At 40.6% G+C, this 24378-nt stretch overlaps 1 protein-coding gene across 1 annotated transcript in view; it reads right to left on the minus strand.

Annotated features, from left to right (window-relative positions):
- DNAH3 (dynein axonemal heavy chain 3) overlaps window positions 1–24378 on the minus strand; it is a 219936-nt gene that overhangs the window by 156328 nt on the left and 39230 nt on the right. The window contains exons 13-17 of the mRNA XM_024925984.4: window positions 24107–24285; window positions 18964–19148; window positions 16945–17068; window positions 11059–11212; window positions 9794–9938 (exon numbers count right to left, since the gene is read on the minus strand). Coding sequence (XP_024781752.4) covers window positions 9794–9938; window positions 11059–11212; window positions 16945–17068; window positions 18964–19148; window positions 24107–24285 — 787 coding nt within the window. The remainder of the gene's footprint in view (window positions 1–9793; window positions 9939–11058; window positions 11213–16944; window positions 17069–18963; window positions 19149–24106; window positions 24286–24378) is intronic.

Below are 24378 nucleotides of genomic sequence, written 5' to 3' on the forward strand. Positions count from 1 at the left end.
AAGAAAAAGAAAAAAGAAAAAAATTGTTATTATTGGTTTTAGAATCTGCTATAGTAGTAATTAAAAGTGCTTCACAAAAGCCATGAAATATTAACCATCGGGGAAAGGTGAATGGAGATATGCGAGGGAGGCTGAGGCAGGCAGATTGTTTGAGGTCAGGAATTCAAGACCAGCCTGTGCAACATGGTTAAACCTCATTTCCACTGAAAATGCAAAAAATTAGCCAGGCGTGGTGGCATGCTCTGTAGTCCCAGCTATTTGGGAGGCTGGGGTGGGAGGATCACTTGAGCCTAGGAGGTGGAGGTTGCAGTGAGCCAGGATAGTGCCACTGCCCTCCAGCCTGGACAACAGAGTGAGACTCTGTCAAAAAATATATGTATTTTAAAAGCAAAAAGTAACACCTCATTGTTTAAACTTGCTCCAAAACACTAATTTCCTTCCCCTTCCTTTATTTTGCTAAGAACCTTTAGCATTTGGGTTTCACATCCAGCCAAGACCTTTCCATGCTGCTGCCCCTGCTTGGATATTTCAAATTGGTATTAACTCTTGCGATGTGATGTTGCTAACTTACTCAAAAACACTTCTTCAGGAGTGCTGAAACTAAATCTAACTTCATTAATTTCACATGCTTCATCAACCCAACATTTTTGTTGCGTGATCAAAAATTTAAATTAAAAAAAAGTATCCTTCATGCACCAGGAAATATTGTAGGTGCTGGGCTAGAATAGAAAGGCACCTACGCAACAAGTGAGTAGCCTGTACTTGGGAGGGTTTGGCTGAATTATCACAGTGACTTTCCCAGTAGGATGAATAAAGTAGGTAAGGCTAACACTTCATTGTTCCCACTCTATAGTTGTAAGAGTGAAGCACAAACAGAGTGACTTGCCTGGGTTATTTGCAATCACTCAGGCAAAGAGGAGTAGTAGTAGCATTTCTATTAGAAGCAATTTCCCTCTGGTTATGATTATCTAGAAACAGCCTGAACTGACAAATTTATATCTACAACAAGAGAGAAGAACATAAAATAATCCAGGGATTTTAGACACTGCTATTTGAAGAGCAGTTATGGATCCCTTTATCCACATGACGTGGTAGCTTCTCACCTCATAGCTTATGGAAAGGCTATATTCTGAAATTCTAACTCTGATCTTAAAGGATGAGACAGCAGGTGGAAATTTTTGTAGCCCTGTGGATACAGTCAACTCAGTCAAGATTCAAATATGGAGGTTGCAGGAAATATTAATAAATTCTAGGGTCCTGTCCAGTCCAGAAATTCCAGAGTTCTAAGAAACATTGCTGAAGTCATTCTTCAAGGTTAATGATCTTCAGCCCCATGAATGTAAACAAATAACTTTTAGGCAAAGAAGCAATGTGAGGCCATGCAATTAACCACATCTGCCTATTCTAACTCCCCACTAAATGATCAAAGGCAGATAATAAAGGGAAAAACATGTGTCTCTACTGGAAATTAAAGAAGGTGCCATCCAAATGTGAGCTATAGGGAGAAATTTCTGTAGGATATTCACAGTAGTTTTCCAAGTTTAGCAGGCATCAGAACTGCCAGGAGGGCTTGTTAAAACACAGATTTCTGGGCCCCATTCCCAGAGTTTCTGAGTCAGGTCTGGAGCGAGGGCTCAAGATTTTGCATTTTTAACACATTCTCAGTTAATGAGAATGCTACTTTGTCCTGGAACCATACTTTGAAAGCCACTGCAGGGGAAAAGTGGAAGCGACACTCACTAGGAATCCCATTGCAGAACTTGCTGCTTATCCATGGAGAGGGATATGTCTAGCACAGTAACAGCCCTGCCAAAGCTGACTTTTAACAAAGGCAGCTTGATCCCTTGATAAAATATTCCACTCAATAACAGCAGAGTACAAATTCTTTTTTATTGCAAATAGAACACTTACCAAGGTGAATCTTATTCTGAGTCATAAAACAAACCTCAATAAATTGAAAAGAAGTAAAATCATGCAAAGTGTCTTTTATGGCCATAATGGAATTAAATTAGAAATAACAATAAAAACATAACAAGAAAATCTCCAGTGACTAGAAAATTAAACAACACACTTATAAATAATCCATAGGTCCTAGAGGAGTCTCAAAGGAAATTAGAAAGCACTTTAAATTGAACAAAATTTGTGAGGTACAACTATAAAGGATAAATTTGTAGCATTAAAAAAGGAGAAATTTCTAAAATAAATCATCCAAGTTTCTACCTTAAGTAACTAGAAAAAGAAGAGCAAGATAAATCAAAGCTAGCAGAAGGAAGGAAATGATAAAAATAAGAACAGAAATCCATTGAAAACAAAAATAATAAGAAAGATTATTGAAACAAAAAGCTGTTTCCTTGGAAAACTAAAATTGATAGGCCTAAAAAAAAGATAAACTTCTAGCAAGACAGGCAAAGAAAAAAGAAAGAAGATGCAAATTACCAATATCAAAAATAAAAGATGGGATATCACTACCGACCTCTCAGACATTAACAGGGTAATAAGGGAATGCTATAAACAACTCAATGTACATAAATTAGACCATTTTTTTTAAAAAATGAAGCCATTCTTCAAAAACTACAAACTTCCAAAAACTTATTCAAGATAAACTAGAAAACCTGAATAGTTTTATAACTATTGAAGAAATTGAATTTATAGATTAAAAATTTCCAAAATATAAAAACTTCAGAATCAGATGGTTTCACTGGAAAATTCTGCCAAACATTAGAAGAAGAAAAAAATAACAGCAAAACCTGTATAATCTCATCTAAAAAATAGAAGAAAACATTTCCTAACTTATTTTAACAGGTCAGCGATACCCTGATACAAAAACCACACAGATACATTACAAAAAAAAAAAAAAAACCCTACAGACCAGTATCTCTCATAGACACTAAAATTCTCAACAAAATATTAGGCATGGAAACTGAATCCAGCAACACATGAAAATAATAATACACCATGTCCAAGTAGGGTTTATCATTGGAGTGCAAGGCTGGTTTAATATTTGAAAATCAAACAATATAATATACAGTATTAACAGCCTCAAATTTTTCTGTAATTTGCAACAACATGGATGGAACTGGAGGACATTATGCTAAGTGAAATAAGCCAGGCACAGAAAGACAAATACTGTATGATCTCACTATTTGCGGAATCTAAAAATGTCAATTTCATAGAAACAGAGAGTAGAAAGGCAGTTACCAGAGGCTTGGATGAGGCAAAGGGATGGGGAAGGAAAGGAAAGATGTTGATGAAGGGTACAAAGTTTCAGTTATACTGGAGAAATAAATTTTAGTAATCTATTGTAGTGCATGGTGACTGCAGTTAATAATTATTGTATATTTCAGCTGGGTGAGGTGGCTCATGCCTGTAATCCTAGCACTTTGGGAATCAGAGGCGGGTGGATTGCTTGAGCTCAGGAGTTCAAGACCGGCCTGGGCAACATGGCAAAATCCTGTCTCTACCAAAAATACAAAAAATTAGCTGGGTGTGGTGGTGTGCATCTGTAGTCCCAGCTACTCAGGAGGTTGAGGTGGGAGGATCACTTGAACCTAGGAGGCAGAGATTGCAGTGAGCCGAGGTTATGTCACTGTGGTCCAACCTAGGTGGCAGAGCGAGACCCCATCTCAAATAATAATAATAATAATGTCTTGTATATTTAAAAGTTCTTAAAGAATAGATTATAAATGTTATCATCAGAAAAAAATGATAAATTGTTGAGGGTGTGGATATGTTAATTAGCTTGATTTAATCTATGATGTATACATAGATCAGAATATCACATTGAACCCCATAAATACACATAACTACTTGTCAACTAAAAATAAATAAGTAAAAATTGGAAAAAAAAAGAAAGAGAAAGAAAATCCACCAGAATCAACAAAACAAACTCCTGGAACTAATAAGTGATTGCAGCAGGATCACAGGACACAATATTAACATTAAAAAGTCAATCACTTTCCAAGATAGCATCAATGAACAGTGGAATTTGAAATTAAAAGCATAGCCCAGGCACAGTGGCTCATGCCTGTAATCCCAGCACTTTGGGAGGCCAAGGCAGGTGGATCACAAGGTCAGGAGTTTGAGACCAGCCTGACCAACATGGTGAAACCCTGTCTCTACCAAAAATACAAAAATTAGCCGGGTGTGGTGGCATGTGCCTATAATCCCAACTACTCAGGAGGCTAAGGCAGGAGAATCACTTGAACCCAGGAGGTGGAGGTTGTAGTGAGCCAAGATCACACCATTACACTCCAGCCTGGGTGACAGAATAAGACTCTGTCTCAAAAAAGAAAAAAAAAAAGAAATTAAAAGCATAATACTATTTACATTGGCACCCTAAAAATTAAATCTGTACTTGGGCAGAAATCTACCAAAATATTTGCAAGATCTGTATGAGGAAAACTACAAAAAACTCTGATGAAAGAAATCAAAGAAGATATAAATAATGGAGAGATATTCCATAATCATGGATAGGAAGACTCAATATTGTTAAGATGCCAGTTCTTCCCAACTTGATCTATAGATTCAACACAATCCCAGTAAAAATCCCAGCAAGTTATTTTGTGGATATTGACAAGCCGATTCTAAAATTTACACAGAGAAGTAAAAGATCCAGAATAGCCAACACAATATTGAAGGAGAAGAATAAAGTCAGAGGACTGATACTAGCCAGCTTCAAGAGTTACTATAAAACTATTGTAATCAAAAAAGTGTGGTATTGGCAAAAGAAAGTCACATAGATCAGTGGAACAGAATACATAACCCATCCAGAAATAGAACCACATAAATATAGTCAACTGGTCTTTGATAAAAGAGCAAAGGCAACATAATAGAGAAAAGATAGCCTTTTCAACAAATAAAGATGAAAAAATTGGACATCTATATACACACACAAAAAAAGAATCTAGACACGGATCTTACACCCTTCACAAAAATTAACTCAAAATGGATCATAGACTTAAATCTAAAATGGAAAACTATAAAATTCCTAGAAGATAACATAGGAGAAAATATGGATGACCCTGGATTTGAGAATGGCTTTTTAGTTACAACACAGAAGGCACAACACATGGGAAAATAATGATAAACTAGGAATGAAAAGATTCTCCCCTGTAAAAGATGTTGTCAAGAGAATAAAAAAGGCACAGTCTGGAAGAAAATATTTGCAAAAAAAAAAAAATCTGATAAATGACTATTATCTAAATATACAAAGAATTTTTAAAAATTCAACAATAGGAAAACAAAAACCTGAAACTTAAAAATAGGCAAAAGCTCTGAACAAATACCTAATCTAAGAAGATATACAGGAGGTGAATAAGCATATGAAAAGATGTTCAATATCATTGCCATTAAGGAACTACAAATTAAAACACAATGAGTGGCTGGGTATGGTGGCTCATGCCTGTAATCCCAACACTTTGGGAGGCCAAGGTGGGAGGATTGCTTGAGCCCAGGAATTTGAGGCCAGCTGGGGCAAATTAGTGAGACCCACATCTCAATTTAAAAACAATAACAACAACAATAGCCAACAACAGATACCACTACACACCTATTAAAATGGTCAAAACTCAAAACACTGACAACACTAAATGCTGGCAAGGATGTGGAGCAACAGGAAATGTCATTTATATTGGTGGAAATACAAAACGGTACAGCAACTCTGAAAGACAGTTTGGCCGTTTCTTACAAAACTAAACATATTCTTATCATATAATCCAGCAATTGTGCTTCATAGTACTTACCTCAAAAAGTGAAATTCAAAAACATACATCATTTACAATAGCTCCAAAAAAGGAAATATTTATGTATAAATTTAACAAAACATGCATAGGAGCTGTATGCTGAAACCTGCAAAACACTGATAAAAAGAAGTAAAAGGAGAACTAAATAATTGAAGAGATGTAAAGTGTCCATTGATTGAAAGACTCAATGTAATAAAGATGTGAATTCTTTCCAAATTGATCTATAGATTTAAAACATTTCCAACAAAATCCCAGCAGAGTTTTTTGGTATGTATAGACAAACTGATTCTCAAATTTATGTGGAAAAATAAAGGGACTAAAATACTCAAAATAAAATTTTAAAAAGAAAAATGAAGTTAGAAGAATCACACTATGTGATTTTAAGACTTTCTATAAAAATACAGTTGTCAAGTTGATGTGGTATCAGTGAAAGGCTTGACATATAGATTGGCAGAACAGAATAGAGTCAAGACATCAACCCACGAAGATATGGACAACTGATTTTTGACAAAGATACAATTAAGTGGATAAAAAAATTTTTTTTCCAATTACTGGAACCATTGGACATTTATATGTAAGACAATGAACTTGAACTAAGCCTCATATTTTAAAAAAATTAACTCAAAATGGACCATAGGTCTAAATGTAAAACATAAAACCATAAAAAATCTAGAAGAAAATATAGGAGAATATCTTCATGACCAGGGTTAGGCTAAGAGTCCTTAGAGATGATACCAAGAGCACAATCCATAAAAGAAAAATTGATACATTGGACGTCATCAAAATTAAAACCTTTTTCTCTGTGAAAGACACTATAAAGAGAATAAAAAAACAAGCTATGGACTTGGAGAAAATATTTGTAAATCACATAATCTCACAAAATTTATAAAGACCTCACAAAACTCAACAGTAAGAAATCAAACAACCAATTAAACAAATGGGTAAAAGACTTGAACAGACACTTCACCAAAGAGGATATACAAATGACAGGTATGCACATAAAGAAATGTTCAAGATCATTAGGCATTGGGGAAATGCAAATTAAAATCATAATGAGACATCACAACTACTTATGAGAATGGCTAAAATAAAAAAATACAGGCCAAGCACAGTGGCTCACACCTGTAATCCCAGCACTTTGGGAGGCCGAGGCAGGTGGATCACCTGAGGTCAGGAGTTTGAGATCAGCCTGGCCAACATGGTGAAACCCCGGCTCTACTAAAAATGCAAAAATTAGCCAGGTGTGGTGGCATGCTCCTGTAATCCCAGCTAAATGGGAGGCTGAGGTGGGAGAATTGCTTGAACCCAGGAGGCGGAGGCTGCAGTGAGCCGAGATCACACCACTGTACAAAGTATGACAAAGTGACACTCCATCTCAAATATATATATATATATATGGACAATAATACCCAGTGGCTGGTTGATATGGTTTGGCTGTGTCCCCATTCAAATGTCATCTAGAATTATAGTTCCCATAATCCCCACATGTTGTGGGAGGGATCTGGTGGGAGGTAACTGAATCATGGGGTCGAGTTTTCCCATGCTGTTCTCATGATAGTGAATAAGTCTCATGAGAACTGATGGTTTTATAAAGCTCAGTTCCCCTGCACATGCTCTCTTGCCTGCCGCCATGTAAGAAGTGCCTTTGCTCCTCCTTCACCTTCCACCATGGTTGTGAGGCCTCCCCATCCAAGTGGAACTGTGAGTTCATTAAACTTCTTTTTCTTTACATATTACCCAGTCTCAGGTATTTCTTCATAGCAGTATGAAAATGGACTAATACACTGATGAAGAGGTGGAACAACTGGAATTATCACACATTGGTGAGGGATGCACAACGGCACAGCCACTGTGGAAAACAAAAGTTTGGCATTTTCTTATAAACTTGCACATATACTTTAAATATAATTCAGCAATCCACTGCTGGGCATTTACCCTAGAGAAATAAAAACAAACGTTGACATAAATATTTACAGCATCTCTATTTATAATAGTCTGAGAGTGAAAACAGTGGGTAAATGGTTAAGCTGGTGTATCCATAGAATGGGATACTACTCGCAATAAAAGGAAATGACCTATTGCTACATCCAACAACTCGGATGAATCTTAAAGGCAGTGTGCTGAGTGAAGGAAGCAGTCTTGAAAGATTGCATACTGTATCATTCCATTTGTAGGAGGAGCCTCAAAAGGACAAAACTATAGGAACAATGAAGAGATCAATAGTTGCCAGGGGTTACAACTGGGGGGAGGATTTGACCACAAGGAGACAGTCCAAAGAAATTTATTGAGTTGATGAAATTGCTGTTTTCTGATTGTAGGGATGTTTATATGAAAGTCAACAACTGTTAAAATTCATAGAAATGTATGCCAAAAATGTCCATTTTAATGTATATAAATTTAAAAATAAAATGTAAAATGTTTTTAAAATACAATACCTATTTCTAATAAAAACACTTGGTAATTTATAAATACTGTTTTTTTTGAGACAGGGTCTCGCTCTGTCTCCCAGGTTGGAGTGCAGTAGTGCCATCACAGCTGATTGCAGCCTCAACCTCCCAGGTTCAAGCGATGCTCCTGCCTCAGCCTCCTGAGTAGCTGGGACTATAGGTGCACACCACCATGCCCAGCTAACTTTTTCATTTTGTTTTTAGTAGAAATAAGGTCTTGCTAAGTTGCTCAGGCTGGTCTTAAACTCCTGAGCTCAAGTAATCCTTCTACCTTGGCCTCCCAAAGTGCTGGGATTACAGGTATGAGCCACCATGACTGGCTTTCTTGTGTTTATAAATACTGAAGCACTAGAAACTTGCTAAAGGCTCAAACCTAAGGGTCTCTGATTTTTTTTTTTTTTTTTTTTTTTGAGACAAGGTTTTGCTCTGATGCCCAAGCTGGGGTGTAGTAAGCAGATCATAGCTTACTGCAGCCTTGATCTCCTGGGCTCAAGCGTTCCTCCCATCTTAGCTTCTCGAGTAGCTGAGACTACACGTGCACCATCACACTTGGCTGATTTTTTATTTTTTGTAGAGACAGGGTTCTCACTATGTTACTGAGGCTGGTCTCGAACTCCTGGGCTCATGCAATCCCCCTGCATCAGCCTCTCAAAGTGCTGGGACTACAGGTGTGAGCCACTGCACCCAGACAAGGATCTCTGATTTTGTCCTCTGTTCTTCAACACCCTCCACAGGTGTTATCATTCATGGCTTTGATTGTGATCTACACATCAATTATTCCCCAACATAAATCCCACCCGCCAAATCTCTCTCCTAAAATCCACACTGATACACTCAATTGCTATTTAATATTCCCATTTGATTGTTTCCAGGTGCCTCAAACTCAATGTATTCAAGTTGATGGGGTTTTTTTTATTTGTTTGTTTTGTTTTTTTCCCAACAAATCTGTCACTTCTCTTGTTCAGTGATGGTAATACCAACCAAATTGCCTGAGCCAGTCATCTGGAAGTTGGTTCTTTGCTGTTATTATCCTCACTCATCCCTGAAGTAAGAGAACTAAGTCTTGGAGAAGCTAAGTAACTTTTCCCAAAGGTCAGCTAGTAAGTTCTTTAAGCATTAAAATTCTTACCTCTGAGGCAATAAAATTCTTACCTTTGAGAGGATAGTAACCTCTTCCTCCCTGCCCCTTAACCCATATCGGATCAATCATTAAGTCCTGTTGATTCCAACTCCTCAATACCTTTGTGGACCCCAGATCCTAGAGTAAAAGGTAGTTTACAGATGTCTATGGCACCCTGGCACCCTGGTCTTTCCTGAAGCAGCACCATCGTGAAACTGCCATCTGTTCTACCATCTGCAAATCTAAGTCGTGACTCTGGGTGGCTGCCTATTGTGTTTTACCCTGGAAATAGATCTGGCTCCTTCTCCACCTTCCATTTTTATTATCACATCAGATAATTTTGACTGTGGCTGCCTTAATCTGGAGTGTCAGAATCTGATTAAAAGTCCAGCCAGATTCTTAAGTGCAAACCATATTTCAGAAGTGACTGGGTGGATCCTCCACCCCATCCCCATCTGTCCCAGCAGAGTGAGATCACCACATACCATTCATCCATTCCTCCGACTTGATGCTGAACTCATAGGCTGTCGACCACAGCTGCTCATAAGGTACTTTGTTCATCAGCATGGCCTGCAGAAGAGGGTAAGTACTCTTCTCCTTTTCCAATAGCTCTTCCTCCTTGTTGATCAACTGCAGGGCAAAAGGAGATGCTGTTTATGGGATGGGTTGTTCTCCTAAGCCCTCGAAGACACCAGGGCAAATTCCTCAGTGCCTTGAAAACCAAGTGGAGGGAAATGCTTATTCATCTGGAGAGTAAGAGAGGAAACTAAAGCATGAACTCAAGCAAGAATGTCCCTCTGCCACCTCCAAGGACCTTGGCAGCTGAGGTGTGTCTGGTTGAAACTGTAGGATAATCAGCTACTTGCCCTATCATCTCTGTTTCCACTCTCTGACAGCCATATCTCCGTTTTCATAATTTTCATATGTACTTTAGCTACATATATGATGTTACCTCCTTGTACTGACTTGCCTCAGAGGTAAGAATTTTAATGGTTATTAAAGAACTTACTAGCTGATCTTTGGGGACAGTTACTTAGCTTCTCCAAGACTTAGTTCTCTTACTTCAGGGATAAGTGAGGATAATAACAGTACCTAACCCAAAGATGTGTTACAGGCATTAAGTGAAATATTGCATATGAAGCTCTTGACCATTGCTAAGCACATAATAAATGCTCAATATATGTGAACAATTACCTTACTATAATTTCTTCTTTGGGTGCTCAGTAACTAATAAAGGGAAAAGTCTGGTGTCATGAAGGGATATGGGAAAAGGCAGTTGAAAGTACCAGTGAGCCAGGTGTGGTGGCTCATGCCTGTAATCCCAGCACTTTGGGAGATGAGGCAGGTGGATCACTTGGGGTCAGGAGTTCAAGACCAGCCTGGCCAACATGGCAAAACTCTCTATTAAAAATACAAAAAATGAGCTGGGCATGGTGGCACACGCCTGTAATCCCAGCTACTTGGAAGGCTGAGGCAGGAGAATCATTTGAACCCAGGAGGTGGAGGTTGCAGTGAGATGAGGTCACATTACTGCACTCCAGCCTGCGCAACAGAGTGAGACCTTGTCTCAAAAAAAAAAAAAAGAAAAGAAAAGAAAGGAAAAAAGAAAGTACCAATGAAAGAACTGGCCAATGAGTTAACCAATACTATCCACCTAGTAGATGCTATTAGGAAATAGGAAATTCACAACCAAGGATCAGAACCAATAGACCAGTACAGCGTCATAAGTCCCCATCTCAAGATCCCAAACCTCAAACTCTGCAAACGCCCGATTTAGGTTCTTTGAAAGCTCATTAAGCTTTTCAACATTGTGCTTCATTTCTTCTGTAGTCATCACTTCGCGCTTCCTAAAACTTTCCAGTTCTCTGTGGTAGCCCTCAAGTCTCAACTCAAATTCTGAGCATCTGAAAATAAAGACAGCCTGGTTACCTTTGGACTTTGCATTTTGTGCACTTTCAAAACATCAGCACTGCTTGCCCATATTTAAGCCTGCAGAGAATTTGATCAGTTACCTGCAGATTTCCTCCCCCAATACTCCCAACTCCATCTTTCTCTCTCTCTCTCAAGATAAATGAAGATGAAAAAATAAGTTAAACTACCTATAAGACCACCTCCCAGAAATCGAGCTGTTGTGAGCCTATTGGTGGTTAAACATTTCCAGATATTTTCCTGTACAGGTAAATACGTATAAGATATATGTACACGTATACATACTGTTTATTCATTCAGCCATTAGACATTTATTATTGAGTGCCTAATATATTCTATAACTGCCCTAGGCATCAGGAATATATTTGCGAAGTATGCTATTAAGTTCTCTACCTTCATGGAGCTTCTATTTTAACTGAGGGAGACCTAGACAATAGACATGGATGGATGGATGGATGGATGGATGGATGGATGGATGGATGGATGGATAGATGGATGGATGGATGGATGGATGGATGGATGGATGGATGGTTGGATGAATGGATGAATAAATCCATAGACAGGACAAACAATAAAATATTTCTGTTAGTAATAAATGCTCTGAAGAAAATAAAATAGGGCAGAATGACTAGCAGACGGAAGTGGAGGGCTACTATAGCTACAGTGACCAGGAGAGACCTTTCCAAAGATTTATCAACTTCATCCATATTATCAACAAAGCAGGTCTCAATGAGAACTGTGCCCTTTTTCTAATGAGGTAGAATAATATAGTGTGAAGTGGACAGGGTCTTGAGACAGACAAGCTAGCTTCAAATTCCCACCTTGCCACTTAGTAGCTATGTAGTCTTGGGAAAGTCACTTAAACTCTCTGTGCCTCGGGTAGATAAAACAAGGATAGAAAAAATGCCAGCTTAATAGTTAAAGTCAATGAGAACAACAATAACAAAAAAAAGCTCAGAATTGAGCCTGGTATACAATAGTCAATACGTAAGTGTTTGCTCACATTCACTAAAATGTAAACTCTATAAATACAGTTGATTTTTACTTATTTATTAATTTTTACCCAGCCCTGTTCAAGGAAATAAATATGTTTCTTGTCTCCTTAATTCCTTTTAGTGTCTTCAGCAGTTAGACCATCTGATACATGGCAAATAATCAATACTCTTCAAACAAATAAGGGAACTTGTCATTGAGATCAGCTATAGTGACATTTCATAAATTTGGTTATCCTAAGAATGCTTAATTCTGTTATGGCAGTTTTAAAGTTGCTTTTTTCTTAAACATGATTTAGAGAATTAATTTTCAAGTGGTTTGAGTCTCTCTCTCTCTCTATCTCTTTCTTTCTGGAGTGCAGTGGCACAATCTTGGCTCATTGTAACCTCTGCCTCCCAGTTTTAAGTGATTCTCCAGCCTCAGCCTCCCAAGTAGCTGAGATTATAGGTGCCCGCCACCATGCCCAGCTAATTTTTGTATTTTTCATAGAGATGCAGTTTCACCATGTTGGCCAGGCTAGTCTCGAACTCCTGACCTCAGGTGGTTCGCCCACCTTGGCCTCCCAAAGTGCTGGGATTACAAGCATGAGCCACATATTCCGGCCTCCATTCCTTTTCTCAGCTTTTTATTTTTGTTTTGTAATAAGCTGTAATTTTAGACTCTGGTCAGTGTTCATTTTCAAGAATATCCTTAGTGTAAAAACATTTCATTCATTCACTCATTAAAATGGTGAACATCCACTATAAGCAAGGAACCGTGTTCTATCTGAATCCTTAGGCTTTGGTGAAACACAATGTCGGGTGCTCTCCCTAAGTAAGACGTCTTCCCTTCTTCCTCCAGGGTGCCAAAGTGTTTTCCTTTGCCCTTTTATGGCAGAGAGCAGCAGCTCACATCCCTGAGTCATCCATCGTGTAAATATCACATAACTTCCAGAACCACGGAACCTACCACTGAGTTGGATGAAATGATGGGGGAGAGAGGCAATGCTTATTATTCTTCTGTTGTACATGCAATTAGGTGCTGCTAAGTGCCTTTTCACATCATTAAATTCTTTTTGAAGCTCCAAATACTATACTCACATAGAAATCTCTGATGAAAGCAGTTTTGAATTCCTCCCAGAGGGCAACTGCATGTAAGCTCAGTGATTACCTTAAAATATTACTATTATTATTGTTTCTAATTTCTTATAATTGCTAAGTACATTATAGTTTCCAAAGTACTTTCATGTCCCCGCAACACACACACATACAAACAACTGCTCCTTGACTTACAATGGGGTTACATCCCTATAAACCTATTGCAATTTGAAAATACTGGAAATTGAAAATTCATTTAATACACCTAACCTACTGAACATCAGAGCTTAGCCTAGCCTATCTTAAATGCACTCAGAACACTCACATTAGTCCACAGTTATCATCTAAGACAAAGCCTGTTTTATAATAAAGTGTTGACTATCCCATGTAACTTACTGTATACCGTACTGAAAGTGAAAAACAGAATGGTTGTATGGGTACTCAAAATATCACTTTCACACCATCAGAAAGTCAAAGAATCGTAAGTTGAACCATCGTAAGTCAGTGACTAGCTGTGTGTATGTGTGTGTGTATATATGTAAATTCCATACATATTTCATATAAATAAATTCCTATATATATATCCCAATATATTATATTCCATAGAATAATACAATCATTAGCAAATAGTAGGCACTCATGAAATTAGGTTGAATAAGAGTTGTATTTGTGGGACCATTTAGAGTGTAAGGGGAGGATTCTGGCAGGAAATAGAATTCACTCCCATGTTCAAAGAAAGATACTTTAAGGATTACTTGCAGGGGTGAGATATGGATAGGATTAAAGGAACAAATAGCAGACAGTGAGGCACCCAGAGACTAGCATCAGAGGGAAGCCATTAGGACCCCCAGGCTGGGGACAATGGAAACTGGAACCATGGAGGAGGAGGCATTGACATCAGAGGGATGCAGCTACTGCCTCTGAGCCCCAGGGCCAGGCAGGGAGGGAGAGGAGGAAAAGCTTGCTAGCTACTCTCCCACCTCCTGCAGGGCTCCGTGGACAGGGCCCAGCCCGGATCTAACAGACAAGAGAATCCAACACTGCAGATTGGGCATCACCTTCCAGATGCAGAGCCGGAGGGTGGGGTAGGAACAGCAAATGGAGAATAATCGGCATGGAACCCCAAAACCATTAATGTGGACTGGGAAAATAAAGCCAGATTTCTTGCAGAGGAAGCAAGATTGTTTTCTCATGAGATGGATAGATGCATGAATATGGCTTAATCCATCTCACAGGCTGTTCTCAGGATTAATGCAACATGATGGACATAAGGATTTAAAGGTTCACCGAAGAGAGGGGTGAGCCCAGGGCTGCCCTGCTGAGCCTCTTCTAGAGCCGCCCTCTGCTGGCCCCTGCTGTTAAGAGCTGGGGAACCAGTGGATGAGATCAAGCTGAGAGTCACCCCTCAGAAGGAGACAAGGACACTCTACTCCTCTCGTCATAAATGACAATTGTTCCCATTCCTCACAGAGCCACCCCTCACTCCTCCTAACTTCAACAGCATTTACTGTCTCTAATTGGTCTTGGAGTAATATTCTAAAATCATGCATACAAAATTGATGCCTTGGAAGTTGAGAAGCGTTTTTCTCCCCACAGAGGTCCCTGTTCAAAGGGAGAAGGAAGCTGATAGTTTTGGAATTCCTACCACGTGCTGTTTACCACCTAAGCACAATCTCAGATCATCTCATTTCATCCTTCAGCACCATGAGAGAGGGTCTGATTCTATCCCGTTCTCCAGATGAGGGGCACAGAGTCTCAAAAAGATGAGCCTTCTGTTTATTTATCTAACAAAAAAAGTGATTTTGCCACCCAAGTTGTAAGTTTACTTATATAACAAACCTGCACATGTACTCCTGAACCTAAAATAAAAGTTAAAATATATTAAAAAGCAAATAAAGAAATTGCTGGGGGAAAATGATTTTACTTTCTGGTTAGACATAAAAAAGTGGTAGATATATAGAGTGGATACTACTCAGCCATAAAAAGAATGAATTAATGGCATTTGCAGCATCCTGGATGGATTGAAGACTATTATTCTTTTTTTTTTTTTGAGACAGAACCTCGCTCTGTCACCAGGCTGGTTTCAGCATGTTGGTCAGGATGGTCTCAATCTCTTGACATGATCTGCCTGCCTCGGCCTCCCAAAGTGCTGAGATTACAGGCATGAGCCACTATGCCCGGCCAGGAGACTATTATTCTAAGTAAAGTAACTCAGGAATGGAAAATCAAACATCGTATGTTCTCACTCATAAGTGGGAGCTAAACTATGAGGATGCAAAGGCATAAGAATGATACAATGGACTTTGGGGACTCCAGGGAAAGGGTGGGAGGGGGTAAGGGATACAAGACTACAAATTGGGTTCAGTGTATACTGCTCAGGTGATGGGTACACCAAAATCTCAGAAATCACCACTAAAGAACTTACTCATGTAACCAAATACCACCTGTTCCCCCAAAAACCTATGGAAAAAAAATCAGTTCCATAGAAAAGGGTGTAGAGGGTGTGTGTGGGGCGGGGGGTGTGGGGGGCAGGGTGGGGGAGTTGGGAGGTATATGGGAATTCTTTGTACTTTCTGCTCAGTTTTGCTGTGAATCTGAAACTGCTCTAAAACATAGTCTATTAATTTAAACAGAAATCAATTCCTTCCATCAGGCTAAGTTCTGGGCTCCAGGGCCAGTATCCATCCAGGTGGAGGCAGGAAAATACACACACACTCACAAACACACACACACAAATTTTTTGCACTCCCTGGGGAGCACACTTAGGCCACATTTTCCAGGTAGCAACTACATGGGTTGACCCTTCAGCCAAAACTCTCCCATTTGGTGTAGAAATCCCTGCTTTTATCTATTCTTGTCCTTTCTTGTAAGTATTTGCAGGAATTATGGCAGCTCAAGTTGGGAGTGGGAGTTTCTTATGTGAAGGGGACAGGGTAATTGATATGAATCTGCAGGTCACAATCAAAACGTGAACCTGGAGTGGGGGTGTGTGTGCGTGTAAAACCATGTCCATGGCACTGGCCCACTTCACTTGACATTACTGGATTTGTCAGTATGTCTATATTTTCTATGTCACTGGATTAAAATCTTTATTTAGCAGCCAAACACACATATATGTCTAGAATAGAGCATAGCATGTCATGAAAATCTGCAATAAATACCAACTGAATTGACAAATAATGAATGAATAAGTGATTACAGCCACATTAGCTCTGAATAAGACCAGCTGCAAAATAGGCAATTTCTCAGCCCCCCTGCCATGCCTTTATTATCTTGATATCTTGATATCTTACAGATCTGTGGTCTCCAATGTAAGGCTGACAATTTCACTATTATTATTGGGGAGGCCGTTATAACATGCCACTAGTTTTGCCTTTTTCTCTCTGCACCACCAAATTCCAATTATTCAAGGCAGGAAAGGAAGACATTAGCAGAGGTTATTACAGTGAAGCAGTCTTAAAGAAAACATCCCTCAGTGGGAAACCAAAGGAAATGCCTTCTCCACCAATTGTTTTCAGACTTTGCCCACACGTTGCCGTGGAGTGAGCTGGGGGATGGCTTAGACAGAACCAGGAACCTGCAGCATGGGTGAAGAAGTCAGGTCTCATTTCCAAGACAATCCCAGACTCTCCCGGTACCTTTTAATCAGATCCATTTCTGCCTGATCCCTCTTGTGAAGGAGCAAGTTCCGGCTGTTGTCAAAGATATCTTCAATCTGGTCTGGCCAGAGGAACAGAGTGCTGTTCAATTTGATGTCCTCATCTGCAAAACACATACTGCCTGCTCCAGGACACTGTTTAGCATAGGTCGGGTCACCATGTGGCGAATTAATTAGACAGAACAAGAGGTCAACAGGAGTGGTGTGGGGGTGGCAATGAACACATGGATGAGTGACAGCGACATTTGTTGAGTACTTACTAAGGGCCAGGCTAGAAGGTAGATGATATTATCATCCTTGTTTGCACAGATGGCAAACACAGCCATTGAGCCTAGTGGTCAAGGTTACACGGCTAGAAGGCATCAGAGAGGAATTCAAATCCAGGTCTAATTCCAAAGCCTGTGTTCTAACCTCTCTGCTTGATTGCCTTCCTAGGCTAGGTCTGAGTCAAGTCAGAAACCCAGATTGATGCTCTCGTTCCACAGTTCAAACTATTTCACTTCATCTGCATGTCGGTTTCCCTTTAGGTTAAATGGCAGTCATGGTATCAAAGCCAAATGCCCTACCCATTTTATGACTCTGGTGAATTAAAATGTCCACCCTGGGTTTCCTTTGTGAATTTCGGGAGGCAGAGCCCACAGTGAGAGTCCACGGTGTATCCAGGGGTCGAGGGCACAGCTCGTGAACATGCAGGTGGATGGTTAAGGAACCACTTTTCACTCCCAGTCCCCATCTCTCCCTCCCATCAACCTCCCCCTGACATCCATACATTGTGAACACCAAGTAATTCACAGGTATTTTCAGATAGAAAATGGCTTGTTGAGAGGTTATTAACTTTTCCTTCAGAATCTGCTTCTCACTTTAAAACTCTAACTTGGCCCAACAAACTTTCAAGGAGCCCTGACTATTTTTTTCCTTTTACAATACGCAGGAGCATGAAGAAAAGTGTCTCGGCCTCTTCAAAAGTGGGATTGATGAAGATTACAGATGGGTGGCCGGGGGCTGTGGCTCACGCCTATAATCCCAGTACGTTGGGAGGTCGAGGCAGGCAGATCACTTGAGGCCAGGAGTTCAAGATTAGCCTGGCCAACATGGAGAAACTCTGTCTCTACTAAAAATACAAAAATTAGTTGGGCGTGGTGGCACGTGCCTGTAATTCCAGCTACTCGGGAGGCTGAGGCATGAGAATTGATGGACCCTGAGAGGCAGAGGTTGCAGTGAGCCGAGGGTGGCACTGCACTACAGCCTGGATGACAGAGCAAGACTCTGTCTCGACAAAATAAATAAATAAATAAAAGATTACAGGTAAGTAAAATCTACTCATTTAAAAAAATGATTCTGCATTTGGAAGTGACTTTTCCAGGAACACCAGACACAGATGCCAAGACAGGGATCTAAGAACTGGAGGTCGGCCAGGCCCCATGGCTCACACCTGTAATCCCAGCACTTGGGAGGCTGAGGCGGGCGGATCATGAGGTCAAGAGATAGAGACCATCCTGGCCAACATGGTAAAACCCCGTCTCTACTAAAAATACAAAAATTAGCTGGGCATGGTGGCATGTGCCTGTAGTCCCAGCTACTTGGGAGGCTGAGGCAGGAGAATTGCTTGAACCCAGGAGGCGGAAGTTACAGTGAGCCTAGATTACACCACAGCACTCCAACCTGGTGACAGAGCGAGACTCCATCTAAAAAAAAAAAAAAAAAAAAAAGAACTGGAGGTCAAGTGTCTATCTATGTTTCCTTTGTGTCTAACAAGATTCCTTTTGTGTGATTCAAATTACTGTGGATATGAGTATAAAATTCGTGCCTCTAACATATGGGGGCACTTGAAAGGCAGCTCTTTGATATTTAGTGGTAGAATTCATATAACTATCCTTTTGCTCAACACTTTACCCCTAAATATATAAATACATATAGACTATTTGAAATGTTATATATACAAATATAAAATATACATATAGGTATGCATTTCGATGGTCACACATGGCATTGGACTTACACGGCAAGTCTGCATAGTCCATCAGGAACTCCAGCCGTTCACTTGCGTCTCTAAGTTGCCTCCTGAGTTTGAACACAGTGACAGCACTGGATTTCTTTAGGAATTCAATGAGGGATACCAGCTCCTTAGTGTTGGCAGGAACCTCACTGACTTTGTCTGCGATGTGGCTGTACTGATTACAAATGCTACAGAAAAGAAACAGCCATTTGTTATCATCATCATCACCACCATCATCACCATCTAAAATGACTTTCTTGTAAGACTCCATGTTCAAAATACATAATTCCTATTTGAAAAAAAAAGAAAATTTTTTTTTTATTTTTTCCCTGCCTGCAAATCCTTGATGGATAATATTCACATGCACACTAAACTCCAGGAATAATAGCAGTTGTAATGATAATAATACCTGTTATGTATTAAGCCATTATGAAGTGCCACACCCCATTCTAATCATTTACATAGATTAACTCATTTAATCCTCACAAAAATTCTAAGAGGTAGATACTACTATTATCTATACTTTATAATGGAAGAAAGTGACCCTGAGTAACATTATTGAAAGCAACATGGTATGTCGGTGTCAGAGCCAAGATCTGAACCTGGGTTAATTGACTCCAAAGTTCATACTCTTAACAAATACACCATACTACCTCTCATACACAGAACCTAGATTCAGACCAAAACACCACCAGCACCACCAGCAATTCATCACATTTTGTGTTGAAATAGAGCACTAAATTAATTTTTAATCTTTTCTTTCTTTTTTTTTTTTTTTGAGACAGAGTCTTGCTCTGTCACCCAGGCTGGATTACAGTGGTGTGATAGCTCACTGCAACCTCTGCTTCCCGGGCTCAAGCAATTCTCCTGCCTCAGCCTCCCGAGTAGCTGGGATTACAGGTGCCTGCCACCATACCCGGCTAATTTTTGTATTTTAAGTAGAGATGGGGTTTTGCCATGTTGGCCAGGCTGGTCTTGAACTCCTGACCTCAGGTGATCTGCCTGCCTTGGCCTCCTAAAGTGCTGGGATTACAGGAATGAGCCACTGCACCCGGCCTTAATCATTGCTTTTAACAGAACAACAGTAAGTTTATCCTCATGGGCTACAGGTAATCCCTCTTGGCAGAGAAAATGTTCCATTACTGGGACTACCAGGTCTAACTGGCCACTTTTCAAACATAAGACTGAAAAATGATGTTATTATACAGATAATTTGAATATGCTCTAATTTATGCAAAAGCAAATGACTGACGGTCTTGGCATCTTAACTACAATTAGAAGCAAATTATCCGCAATACGTCCACTCCTAGCACAGAGTGGCCCTCAACAAATGTTAGCAATGATACCATAGTTTTGTTATTATTACTCGATCTTGACATGTTTTTTTTTTCTTTTTTGAGATGGAGTCTTGCTCTGTCACCCAGGCTGGTGCGCAGTGGTGTGATCTCAGCTTACCGCAACCTCCGCCTCCTCCCAGGTTTAAGCAATTCTCTGCCTCAGCCTCCCTAGTAGCTGGGATTACAGGCACCGCCCCCACCCACCACCATACCCGGCTAATTTTTGTATTTTTAGTAGAGATGGGGTTTCACCATCTTGACCAGGCTGGTCTTGAACTCCTGACCTCATGATCCACCCACCTCGGCCTCCCAAAGTGCTGGGATTACAGGCGTAAGCCACTGAGCCCAGCCCTGTTGATGTTATTTTTAAGGCAGACAGAAACTTCAGAAGTCAGCCACCAACCTGGAGTTCAGCTGCCAACCTGGGGTGTCTGCATTCTTAGATATTCCTGGGTTCAGAATGAGGCTCTTATTTTCACTTATATTAAAAAGACCTAAGGACATTATACATTTATTTGGGTAAGGATGAATGCACTGATCAACTAAGGCACCCATGTTGCTTTGATTTGACAGGAACAAATGGATGATTGCTTAAGGGAAAAAAATGCATGGCTCAAACTTTCCAAAGAAAGTCTCCAAGTAGGCCGGGTGTGGTGGCTCACGCCTGTAATCCCAGCAGTTTGGGAAGCTGAAGTGGGAGTATTGCTTGAGCCGGGGAGTTTGAGACCAGCCTGGGAAAATGGCAAAACTCCATCACTACAAAAAATGCAAAAATTAGCCAGGTGTATTGGTGAGCATCTGTAGTCCCAGCTACTTCGGGGGCTGAGGCAGGAGGATGACTTGAGCCCAGGAGGTCAAGGCTGCAGTAAGCTTTGATCATGCCACTGCACTCCAGTCTGGGCAACAGAGTAAGACCCTGTCTCAATTTTTTTAAAAGTGTCCGAGTAGTGTGAAGGCTGAAAACCTTTTGCTGTCCTCGTCCCAAACCCATATCCTATAGGCAAAGAAGCTGAAGATACAGGCTGGGTGCGGTGGCTTACCCCTGTAATCTTAGCACTTTGGGAGGCCAAGGCAGGCAGATCACCTGAGATCAGGAGTTTGAGACTAGGCTGACCAGCATGGTGAAACCCTGTCTCTACTAAAAATACAAAACATTAGCCGGGTGTGGTGGCACGCACCTGTAATCCCAGCTACTCGGGAGGCTGAGGCTGGTGAATCACTTGAATCTGGGAGGCGGAGGTTGCAGTGAGCCAAGATCATGCCACTGCACTCCAGCCTGAACAACAGAGCGAGACTCTGTCTCAAAAGAAAAAAAAAAAAAAAAAAAGAAAAGAAAAGAAAAAGAAAAAGAGAAACTGAAGATCCAAGAGACAAGGCCAGCTATTCTGGCTCCAAAACCAAGAATCTGACCTCTTCATCAATGAATGAGAAAGCTGCTTGCACATGGACTTTGAGGTCAAAATGGGTTAATTCCCAGATATGCCACTGCCTAACCTGTCAGAGTCTCAGTGTCTTCATCAACACGATGGGGAAAATAATGAACAACCTCTTAGGGCTGTTGTGAGTTCCTGATTAGATCTATTCTGTGCAGGGTACTTATATGGTGCCTAGATTATACCATGTGCTGGGAAGATGGTCACTAGTAGTATTATTAATTTGCTGATGATTTTCTGATATGTATTTTGTAAAACTTATAGTACTATAAAATGCTAAAATTACACATATATGAATAATACAGTATACAATATAATATTAATAGCGGTGATTATTACTAAATCATTTTATTTTACATTTATTTATTCTGAGGTAGGGTCTTGCTCTGTGGCCCAGGCTGGAGTGCAGCACCTCAATCATAACTCACTGCAGCCTTGACCTCCTGAGCTCAAGTGATACTCCTGCCTCAACTTGCATACCTCTCTCTTTTTTTTTTTCTTTTTTTTGAGACAGAGTCTTATTCTGATGCACAGGCTGGAGTGCAGTGGTGTGAACATGGTTCATTACAGCCTCGACTTCTGGGGCTCAAGTGATCCTCTCGCCTCAGCCTCTTGAGTAGCTGGGACCACAGGCACATGCCACTATGCCTGGCTAATTTCTTAATTTTTATTTTTGTAGAGATGGTATCTTCCCATGTTGCCCAGGCTGGTCTTGAACTCCTGGGCTCAAGCAATCCTCCTGCCTCTACCTCCCAAAGTAAACCCAATCTCATGTTGGGACTATAGATGTGAGCCATGGCACCTGGCCACTAAATCATTTTAGTCTATAGTTTAAAGTGCTTTGAGGAAGACAGCTAGGATAACATGGAATAACCATTTTCTAACCTTCAAATAGAGACACAGTAGAAGGCAGTTGCCATCTCAGCCAAGCATCCATTACCTCTTTCTGTAACAACACCTATGTATTATCGGGGACCCCCACCCCTTTCAGCTCATGTGGTTTAGGTGGGGTTGACACCCATCCCAGAGATGGGAACACCCAGCCAGATCTAAGCCATCCTCTTGGCCAGTGTTTGATTCAATGTTGTACGAACGACCTAAGTCAGGCCAACCTCACATGGGCCAGGACTTTTCCAAGGATGATAGAAAAAGAAATTTTTTGCCTCCTCTGGATAGGAATCCGGGAGGATGTAAGCCTGGAGCTGCAGAAGCCCATAAACTGGAGAGAACCTGTTAGAGAATGGAGCCCACGTGGAGGAAAGCCAAGCAGAGAGAGAGGAATTGCATCCTAATTGCAGCATTGAGGGCCTGAAGCTAGAAACCCTAAACTTTTCAACATGTAAGCCGCAAATTCCCTTTTTAACCCAAGCTAGTCTGTTTGAGCTTCTATCCATTATAACCAAAAACATCTTGTCTAACACGTAGTTGTCAGTAAAATAAAGGCATAATATAGAGTTTAAGATTGAACAATGGAACCAAACATGGTGGCTCACACCTGTAGTCCCAAGAGACTTAGGAGGTTGAGGCAGGGGGATCACTTGAGCCTGGGAGGTCGAGGCTGCCATGAGCTATGATCGCGCCACTACTGCACTCCAGCCTAGGGGACAGAACAAGACCATGTGTCTAAAAAAGAGAAAGAAAAATGATATGCAAATAGAGGCAGGAAGATTGCTTGAATCTAGGAATTTGAGGCTACAGTGCACTGTGACTGTACCTGTGAATAACCACTACAATCCAGCTTGGACAACATAGCAAGACCCTGTCTCTGAAAACAATTAGAAAATTCGCCAGCCATGATGGTGGATGCCTATAGTCCTAGCTACTCAGGAGGCTGAGGCAAGAGGATTGCTTGAGCCCAGGAGTTCGAGGCTACAATGAGCTATGATCAGGCCACTGCACTCCAGATAGAGTGAAACCTCCTTTTGAAAAAGAAAAAGATTGAACAACAGAATTCCCGGACCTATACAGCAGAATTCTGCCTAGGAGTGATTCTAAGGAAAATGCGCCTGTAAGCACTTTGTGTTTCAAAATATGTGCTAGATGAACAGTGAGAAGGGCCTGTGACCTCAGACAGACAAGCCCAGGAAGCAGTTTACATTCTCCTGAATTTGCCTGCAAGAAGACAAAAGCTTCAGGATCAGAGACAAACTGCTAACAAATGCCCTCCACCCGCCTACTCCAACCCCCATGTCGCTTTCTCTTGACTGTTCACCTCCTAGCCTGAACCTGAATTCCTCACTACCCTTACTTAGGGGCAGAAAAAACTTGAACTAGAAAATAATCTGTTCATTGCTGGAAGGTGCAAGTTCTGGTCACTTTTTCGTCTCCAGTTGGTGCCAAATACCATTGCTATTTGTCTGCACAGAATTACGATACCTGGTATTGGTGTCTCGGTTTACATCCACTTGGAATTGAATCAGATGGTCTTTAAGATTTTGAGCTCGCTCACAGAGATCATGATTTAGGGCCATAGCATCAAGGCAGAACATGGCTAAAGGCACGGTGATGTTCATGGATGCAATTTCATTTCTCCGTTTCTTTATGGCATTGATCTTCTGCAGAAAGGAGCACATTCAGTAGCTTGATTTGCCCTTGAGCCTCTCCCACTTGCCCCCAGCCTAACCCCTGGCCAACCCTAGTCCAATGCT

This window comes from Pan paniscus, chromosome 18 (assembly GCF_029289425.2).
Source record: "Pan paniscus chromosome 18, NHGRI_mPanPan1-v2.0_pri, whole genome shotgun sequence".
NCBI lineage: Eukaryota > Metazoa > Chordata > Mammalia > Primates > Hominidae > Pan > Pan paniscus.